Source organism: Dinoponera quadriceps, unplaced genomic scaffold (genome assembly GCF_001313825.1).
Source record: "Dinoponera quadriceps isolate SergipeBrazil2010 unplaced genomic scaffold, ASM131382v1 scaffold1750, whole genome shotgun sequence".
In the NCBI taxonomy this organism is placed as follows: Eukaryota; Metazoa; Arthropoda; class Insecta; order Hymenoptera; family Formicidae; genus Dinoponera; species Dinoponera quadriceps.
Window position 1 is genome coordinate 72,531 of NW_014556445.1, and position 10,195 is coordinate 82,725.

General features: G+C 43.9%; 1 protein-coding gene across 1 annotated transcript; it reads right to left on the reverse strand.

Moving 5' to 3' along the window:
* Positions 1–8,979: 8,979 nt before the first annotated feature.
* On the reverse strand, positions 8,980–9,892 carry LOC106747469 (28S ribosomal protein S21, mitochondrial). The gene is made up of 2 exons (XM_014625027.1): positions 9,823–9,892; positions 8,980–9,363 (listed from the first exon to the last, which is right to left on the reverse strand). The coding sequence occupies exon 2, from the start codon at positions 9,361–9,363 to the stop codon at positions 9,091–9,093; it is 273 nt and encodes a 90-aa protein (XP_014480513.1). The 5' UTR covers positions 9,823–9,892; the 3' UTR covers positions 8,980–9,090.
* Between the last annotated feature and the right edge of the window lie 303 nt (positions 9,893–10,195).

Genomic DNA, 10,195 nt, shown 5'->3' on the forward strand with positions numbered 1-10,195 from the left:
TTATGTGTGACGTTCGTATTTTTTATTTTTTTTTACTTATTTGTATCTATAATATTTTTAATTAGAGAGAGAATAAAAGAATGGTTTGAAAAACTAGGTAATGATATAAGAGCGAAAAATAAAATAAGATACGGAATAGAGTTAAATATAGTTAAAAGAAATATACTGAGAAAGAAGAGTAGGAAGAGAGAGAGAGAGAGAGAGAGTTAAGAGAAAAGAAAAAAATAATATAGATAAAGCTAGTGATATAAAAAAGAAAAATAAGATGGAAATTTTTAAGAGATGTAAGACAAAATAATAAATAGTTTAGAGTTAAGAATTAAGTAAGAATTGGTGATTAGATGTAAAAGGATGGATAGGATGGATAGGATAAAGTAATAAGAGAAGCAACGTTTGTGCGGTGATATTTATGTATTTTAAACATCTTTTTGCACAGTTACACAATACATACGTTAATGTAGGCAAGGACGGTTGATTTTATTCGGAAAACGAATAAAAGTTTTCTAGTTTGTTAACTTTTTTCGTTTTTCGAATAAAATCAACCGTCCTTGCCTACATTAACGTATATATTGTGTAACTGTGCAAAAAGATGTTTAAAATACATAAATATCACCGCACAAACGTTGCTTCTCTTATTACTTTATCCTATCCATCGCATCCTTTTACATCTAATACGTGCGTATTGTAAATGTGCAAAAGGAGTTTTAATATTGTGCAGCAAGTAGCGAGTGCTAACAAATTTGCGGTAAAAGAGGATGACTCCGAGTTCCCCTTGGGATAAAAATCGCAAGCCCCTTCTTGGCTTTAAGCTGAAGTAAATAAATATCTACCCGCCTAAAACTTGAGAGGCAAATCACTCTTCGATTCTGATCGTGCCGAAACTATCGAGAATGGATAGCAGATAAGAAGAAGAGACAATTTCAGTCTCACGCGCCACTCGATACAGATCGTACACACGCGACGTCGCGCGGCATCCGAGATAGATAGAATTTCGGAAAACCATTCTCGAATCCATTCCCCGGGACGGAAGATCGCAGGATAGAAAAGAGTCTTGCTCGATTTTCATTAAAAGTTTCTTAGCGTTACTGGTATGTACGAGTTTGCCAACTTTGCCGGCGCCATTCGCAGAAACTCCCTTCTATGAACGAGGCAGTAAAAAGCTTCGCCGCTTCAATGTTTCGTCGAAAGCAGTTTGCTCGCGTTTCGATGTATGTACTTAGCCTTCATAATCGCCATACAAATTACCTCGCAAAGCATCCGCGCGTGCGGAGGTATCCGGTGCGGATGTTCTTTGAATATCCGCTTAACCCGTAACGGCTAGATTCCAGCCCCAGTTTTTCTCATATCGTATGCTTTTATAAAAATTGCATACTTTTTAATAAGCCATTTTCTCTTTCTCTTCCTTTCCCTCTCTCCCTCCCCTTCCTCCTCCGTCTCCCTCGAGCGCTCTCTACTTCATCGCAGAGTGATTCGCTGTTACAGCTTAAAGTGTCAAAACATAACCCAAATTTTATATTCAATTTGAATTCGGTGCATCCTCGTCGGGACGACTCGCTTTTACATTTTAATACCAAAGTAGAAAATACTTCGCGTCACGAATTACATGACTTAAAAAAGATATGTCCCGGATCACGGGCCGAAGTTGGAGAAGGAGCGGTAACACACTTGTCGCCGGCGAAGTTCTCTCGCGAACCGTTAAGATTAATAAATCGTAGCGATCCTGGATCCTAGTAATCCGCGCGAATAATGAAACAGAGAGTGAACATTCCGGGGGAATATCCGTTGGTTTGCTCCAGACGGTTGATCTACGCTGCCAAAGACACGTAACGACATTTATCCCAAGGATACCGTTACTCGAGCCAGCGGGAGGATAAATAAAAGAGTGATAAGAAATGAAAATCCAAGGCGTATCCTTCAGACACGCTGCACGGTTTAGGCCATTAATCCAGACCAGAAAAAGGTGACGACGAAGACGTCTATTCGAAGGATACCGTAGTTCGGTACGTGGATCAACGGCGAGTCGCGGATCTTTGAGATTGAAATCCATGCAAATGGACGACAGTCCACGTGCCGTCGTCGAACCATTTCCAGAGGATTGGAAGGAAAGGGACAGAAATAAGCAAATAAAAGGCGACGGCGACGCCGGGGTGGCGAAACGTGGTCGGCGTCGGGACGGCGACGCCGAATGACGCACGTCGATGAAGCATGGCGATGGCGAAGGATGGTCGTAGCAAAAATGGGGCAAGGATCAAAGGGAAGAAAGGTCAGAGGGTCGCGATGAATTGCTCGCTCGCGCGAAAGGCGCGTTCCAACTTTGCCCGAAAGACGCGACGTTTCGCCCCGGGAGATGATGGAATTAACATCATCGAAACGGTCGTGTATAATCATTTCGCAGCATTATCATACAGGAATAACACACACTTTGATGAAAATGTAAAACACTCCCCGCTTGTGTCCGGAGTCTTCTTTAAATACGACCCGCCGTTTATAACGTCCTTATTCACAATAGGGAAGCTCGCTCTGAAAAGAATGCATAAGTAACAGCGAGACGTATGGATTTGCGAAAGTTCGACGGTACGGTTTTTCGGAAATACATTTCGTAAGCGCATATGCGGAACTAGATTTCGCAAGGTCGATTCTGCTCGCGAGTCGAAAGACTGGAAGTGAGAAAAACGAGTGTCCGATAGAGCTAATTACGCGCATTACGCGTAATTACTTTTCATCGCACGAGCGATTAATATATATATATATATATATATATGTATTGCGCAGATTGCCGCGACATATTATGTATACGACGACTGAGCAAAATCCGTAGTGTTCCGCGAGCGAATGTTTATCAACAAATGCTGGAGCATGCTGAGGAAAAGGCCGATCAAAATCGCGTAACGTGCCGTACTACATCGCCGCTGGTTTGCCATCACACGCACACACCTGACCGGACCGGAATATGAAAGTTATTGTAATACCACTTTGCCATTCACTCCCGCGCACCGACTGTTTAACTTTCATCAGTGGCCTGATACCTTTGTGGTATATCATCTGCAAGCATTAGCATCAAATTGAATCTACGTCAATGTCTGGGACTCGTAGAAACGCGTGTCTCGCTGGAGCAACCTCGCGCGCGCTATACATATATATTTATATATGTATACGATAGAGCGCGAATCGCTCTCTTACTCTCTCTCTCTCTCTCTCCCTCTCTCAAATATTCCCGCGCGCCTTTATTCCCGCGCCAACGCTTTTTTCCGTTCCATATTCATCGATCGCTCTCCTCGAAACTCCGGGACTCCGGCCACTCTCCGTCGATCGTCCACCTTTTCCTCGTCCTCCGTCGATTTTCAACCGACCGGCCAACGACGACGACGACGACGTCAACGACGTGGTGATATGACTTTAACATCGATTTCGCAATGGACACTGAAATAAGTGGCACTGCATGTGACCATCATTAAACGCGACCTTTCGATTTATGAATCTCACTTGGGCCGATAAAAAAATACCACGTCCTTTCGCGCGCGTCACGTGTACTTTTTATATCTTTTTATACGTTTGTCTCTTTTTTTTTCTTCAGGAACGGCCGACTCATTGTCGTGCATTTGCTTTCGTTATGCATTCCGAATGGCAATCGTTCCGTGGGAGAATTAATAAACATCGCCCGGGAATATCAACGTTGCCAGTCGATCAGCCGACGGAGGTGAGTGCGCTGTGAAAAATAGTATTCTTATTCGGTGAGCGAAAGAGAGAGAGAGAGAGACAGACAGACAGAGAGAAAAGGGGAAACAAAATAAAACGCGAAGCTTTCCGCCGGCATTCCTTAGCCAACTCATTCGACGGCTCGTACGGCCTTCGATGGGCGCTCCTTCGGGCGCCGTTTGCCGAAAAAGGGCGAGCTTCTCTCCGTTTTCCGTGCGCGGTTCTGAGCGCCGACGTGACGTGACGTCGCGATTCGGGAGAGAAAGGGGAGGCGCGCTCGTAAAACTTCCTCGGAGAGACTGAATTACGTCGCGGCTCATTTAGTTTTCTCGGTGCAGCCATTGTCGACGACGCGACACCGAACTTCGCCAATTGGAATATTTAAAGCCCCAGCGACGCGCATTAACTACCCGGAGCCCGAAAGTAATTTTGAGGCTTCCCTTGCAATATGCACGAGGGGACAACCGTCTGTGACGCGCTTTTGTACACTCGGCCAGCCGCTATTCATGAGTGGCCTACCGGTTCCAGTAATCGTCCTACAATGACGGTCCTCTCGCCGACTTACAGGACGCGATATTGACATTCGACGGCGTGTTGAACGATCACACGGCGTCGTCATCGCGGCCATCGCCGCACGATCTCTCTCTTTCTCTTTCCCTCTTAATTTGCCGCGCCGGCGGAAAAACGCAACGAAAGCAGCTCGCTGTTATCTGCGCAATCTTCGCGTTGTCGAGCGAACGAAATCTAGAATTAGACGGTCGCACCTAGTGACGAATGAGCGATGGGAATACGGGAATGCTCGTTCGCACGCCGGAGAAGGCTACGTCAGTTATTTCAGCCGAGCTCGATGCGCCAGTACCACGCTCGAATTGGTGCTCGCGCTTTGTTTGTATCGCTGATCGTACCGATATCCGTCCAGGACAAAATTGAGTAAGGACGGCGAGTTGAGCGAGTCAATCATCGCGAATACCTCGAGGTGGTCGTTGTCGTCGCGCTTAAGGCTAGTTTAGCGCGCTCGATTGTCCTTCGTCATACAGTAAATTTGTCCTTAACGGTCTACGATCAACGACCGAATTGGAACGAGTTCCATTGAGCATGGGAAATCGAGACTGGGTACACCGAGCACGCGAAACGAGAGAGAGAGAGAGGGAGGGAAGGGAGAATAGAGGACTGGGAAGATCAGCGCGCGCGTATGCGGCTTAACTCCGCGGTTCTTTACGACCGTGGCTGTAAAGTTCCCGCTAATTCTAACTTGCGAACTCTTTTTCAGGCTCGAAGACAGACAGAAATATCGTCGCGAAAGTTTTTTGATAAGCGCGAGAAACGCCGTAGGTGCCTCGCTAAAAGGCGATTAATCCTCGGTGCAGGAGGAGCGGTGAGATTTTGACGGATAAGTCCCTCGGTTTCGCTAAGATAGACAGCCCGCTTAATAGAGTTATAACTGCGAGAAAGCAAGGCGAACAGATCCCGTATCATTTTATTTATTGTGATATAGATAACCGTTGAAAATACTCGCTTTGACGATTAACCTTTTCATAGATATTGACACATATATATATATGTAGGTTTCGTTACGTCCAATTTTTCTTTTTCAATCCCAACATCGTCGACAAACGATACAGCAAACATTACTATGATTGAGCATTCACTACAAAATTCCACAAGGGAAAGAGAAATCTCGTCACATGATTGACGTGTGTCACATTCGCGTTTCCCTTTAAAATTGGATCGTTTTCTTCTGATTTTAATAAATCTATCTCCGGAGAGGTAGTCATATTTGATGTGATTGCGATATTATACTAGATATAAGAATCTATCAGAGGTGGAAAAACGATCGAGACAAAATACAGAATTCTATATATTCGTGATCCTACATAAAATAAAATATAAAAATCATTTTAAGAAATAGATTTCATCCAACTGATCGATTTTATTCTATATTATAATTTTGATTCTTTAAATATTCAATAAATAGAATTCTGCTCCAAATCCTCAGACGAATTACAGATTATGAATCGAATTACAAGAGAGGATTACAGATCGTCTAAAATAAACTTTATATTATAAGTGAGGCAAATGTCACTTACTTTTCGCTTAAACCCACTTCTCAAATCTCCAGTGTTATTTCGAACAAATAACCTCCTCTTTTGAATGGTAATCAAATTCAAGAGGTAGTCGCGAATTGATCTACAAAGCGAGAGGATAAGTCGGTATCGCCGGGAATAAAGTTCGGAAAGCACAGTTCGCCCGCGGACTCTGACAAGGCGAACTCTTAAATCCGAAATTTTCAATGCGGCTGAAACTTGGCGAACATTGGGAAGAATCGCGGGATGTGAATTTAGACGCATCTGTCCCGCGGGAAAACGTGATCCACTAGTCTATCTTTAAAGACAGCCGACATAATTCCGCTACGCTTCAAATATTTTGATAAGCCCGGCGAACATCGGAACAATGTTTAAATAAAAATTTTACAATTCTCCCGTTCCTGCACTTTTATCGATATCCGACGTAGGTACACGGTAACACAGAAAACACAGAGAGAAAGAGAGAGAGAGAGAGAGAGATCGGTGATATTACCTGTATATTCCTCCGTGAATTTAGGTACTTAAATAATGATCGAGAATTCTCAATGGGAAACTAGAAAAAGAATATTCTTCCGCGAATTCAGAATCAACTGGTCCTGAAATAACAATCGAGAGTCCTTGGTGAAAAATTAGGAAAAGAAAGAGAGGAGGAATTTCGTCTAAAATGAATTAGCCGGATCCGGAAATAAATGCGGGCCGTGTCCCTCGACGGATTCGAGAAGCGCGCACTGTGCATCTTGCATGACGGGAAATCAATTCGAACGAGAAAAAAATATAAAATTTCACGAGGATATATTCAAACGCTCTGGGAATTCGAGCGGGGGGAATCTAAATCGTTGGCGAGTAAAGAGAGGTCGCGCATTGACTCGCCCGGCTGTAAATCCGCGCTATAGCTGATCCGCACTTTCCACGGCCGAGCTACGCAACACGTTCGTCCTATTTCGATGACAGTTTCGACGACGGCATACTTGAAATCCGATCTCCGCCACATAACGTAATACTCCAAAGCACTCGCGCAATAATGGAGCCATCGTGTCATTCGGCCGGCGAAGGCACACGCGGTGGAGTTTCAAATCGAAATGGTCGGGGGTGGGAGGAGGAGGGCGAACGGGCCACAGGAGGGGGAGTAGGGGGACGAAGGGTGGCATCCCCAGGGACTGAGAAATCCGGTTCTGGGCAAACTGTCTTGCGAGTAGTTCGTAGGATAGTTTCGGATCCAGATTCCCCGGGAGTTAAGCCAAACCGCCTTCTCAAGCGAGACGACGACGACGACGACGAAGACGGCGAGGACGACGAACGGCTCTCTCCGTTCTCTCCTCGGCATTACCCCGACGGCTGAAATGAGATCCGTTTGCTACTCCTAGTTACGGGAATAACGCACCGTCGAATTTATGACAGCCGAGGTCGAATAAATCGCGGATTACACGACTTGTCGAGCGCATTGAGGAGCTTCCCGGTCCCCCTGGTCGTCGACTTGCCGGAATTTATGCCGGTTTCAACCCTTTCGGGCATATGTGCGACCGATAAGAGAAATATCCGCATCTTTTACGAGGTGTTTCCACACGGCGCGGAGCTTTTCGATAAATCATCCGTTTATGGCATTCTTTCCCTCGTAATGGCTACTTATTAATTGAATCGCACTCTCGAGCTGTTGCGATCGTACGTGCAATATCGAAAAATTAATGGAACAGAGGAAAGAGATCACGCGAGAGGGAAAAACGGGTAAAAAGAAAGGGAGGCGAAGATCCGGGGGAATATGGAAAATCTGGGAATAACGATACAGAGGTGCGATCGTTCGTATAATCGCTAATGCCGCGCGTACAGACCGCGCGCCGAGACGATTATGACGAGGAGGAAGGGGGGAAGGGAGGCGAGGAGACGAACGAACCCTCGCGCGATCCCGGCGTTAATTCAAGAGCCGATTTAACGATACAACCCTCGAAAGTTAGATACCAAATATCCGTGCGCAAGCCGGCGCGACGCTGCATATAAACGAGTATAACGTATAGAACGTATATACGGTAACGTACACGGGATCTTGTTTCCTGCTTCGTGCTAACGTTCCAGCGGACATTTCGCCAAACGTTTTCCGCTGTGGGAACGATTTCGAAAATCGAGTCGCGAGCACCGGCCAGAACTGCTTATCCTACTCTAATACCACGTCGTCGACGTTCTCGCGTTATCGCCAAACGACGGATACAGAAGAGACCGCGTGCGATCCTCTCTGGCTGCCTTTCTCTCTCTCTCTCTCTCTCTCTCTCTCTCTCTCTCTCTCTCTTTCTCTCGCTCTCCCTTCACTAACTTATCCTCTTCTTCCCTCGACAATTCCCGTTCGAAAACTTGGCATGACCGGCACCGCTATCTATTCAATTTTCGCAAAGTTGGCGGAGTCGTTGCCAAGAAAGCCGGCCGGCCGGTCGGTCGGCCGGACGTTTTGTCTTTTCTCGCCTCTCTCTCTTTCTCTCTCGCGAAAGAAAGATGATGGAAGTCGCTTACGGAAAGAGAGTGGAAAGAAAAAAAAAAGAAAGGGAGAAGGGACGCTCGCTTTCCCGCGTGTGGACTTCCTTGAGTTACTTATGGCGCGAGATAGCGGCGGAATGCGTTCCTGTCCGCCGGGGCGATTTTTCATTTCGTTCCGCGGCGCTGTATTAGCGTTTAAAACGTATGCCCGCCGTTGATCTATCAACGCGCGCATTCGCGCGCGATACTCATTGCTGGTCTCTCAGCGCGAGAAGAAACTTTATTTTTGCACCTTGATACGCGCAGAGGATACATCTGTCTCTCGCATTGGACGATCTATAAATTACGACGGTATTCCGGGCGAAAGTCCGTTATCTTATAGGTATATACGTGTTTATGCATATATCTGCAATATAATTTTGATCGCTTGGCGGGGAGGGATACTTTGTCACAAATGTAATTTCCGATATTGTATTATATATTAAAGGTCGTCCAAAGCGAGCTGTGTACTTTATATTTATGTTCACATACACATAATGATGTATTCCGATTTTCCAGTTTTTTAGGAACAGAGTGGAAGTCAGGACAAACATGAACATTCATTATGCCAATGAATATGAAAACGGTAATTCTATTTAAAAAGAAGAGCGGATAAATCTGTGTCGCTTAAGTCAGTTTATACATCAGTATATGTAAGTATGAAACTAGAACGATTGAAATAACCAGCATTAACAGCGTGTGACAGTGTAACTTCTATATTTCTGATGTTGATATCTCTGAATAGACTATAAATCACGGTTCTTTCCGATAGTTTTATATTATTGTACAACTGAAAATGGAATCTATAATCTTATGATGCACCAGGATGAGGGTCGACTCTATTCTTTCGCAGAAGAAACTGGACCTTTCTAGCCATGTCCTCGTTGTAGATCGCTTTGCACTTCTCATAATTGATCCTGCGCCTGACATAAGTCGGCTTCTCGTAATACCTGGTACGCCTATACTGGCCAAAGATGTCTTCCTTGGACAATATTCGGTTTAATATGCGGCATGCCTTATCCACATCGTTGTTCTGTACAAGGATGGTACGGCTGATGAACCTAGCATGCCTCGCAGCACTCATCTGAGAAAGAATGTCAAAAACAACTGTATTCATGGATTTTGTAATCCTTTTTCATATAAAATCATACGATTCGTTCTAATTTAAAGTTTATTTGCGTAAATGTCGCGCGATCGTGCAAAAATACTTGAAATACATATTTATTAACGCTAATATAATGCTACGAAAATAAATACAACGTCACATTGCATATTTATGAATTTAAAGTGGATGTGTCGTTCATTTTAATAATATTAAAATTAATCAATAATATATATTTGAATATTATTAATGTTATTAATGCACATTATTACGAAAAAGATTTCACTTGTAGGTTAGGTAGCGAACTACCAACCTTACTCGTATTATTCTCAATGATTCCGATAATTACGTTACACTCTTCACATATTCACGAAGCAAATAATTTTCTTCTGAGTGACAGACACCGCGACGAATAATTGATTCGTTCGTAAAATGACATACCTTGCATTCGAGACTCAGGATGCAACCAAATCTTTCTTTCGACGCAAAGCGATGAAAGTGTTGCCATCTACAGCAACCGAATATGCTCTACGGCGCGAAGCGATATAAGTACTGCCATCTAGCGGTTGCAAATTAACATAAATTCCAAAGCTTGGAATGATAAATGAATAAGGATTGTAAATGTTACGGAAAATTTGAATTTTGTAATTTATCATTACAAGCTTTTTTTTAATACACAAGGTTTTTGTAACTTATTTTTTTAATCTTATTGATATATCAAATATATATACTTAGAAAACACAAAGATAAGAAAAAACAGCTTATAATATAGGAAAACCTATAAAAGATAATGAACTTAAAACTTAAGAAAATG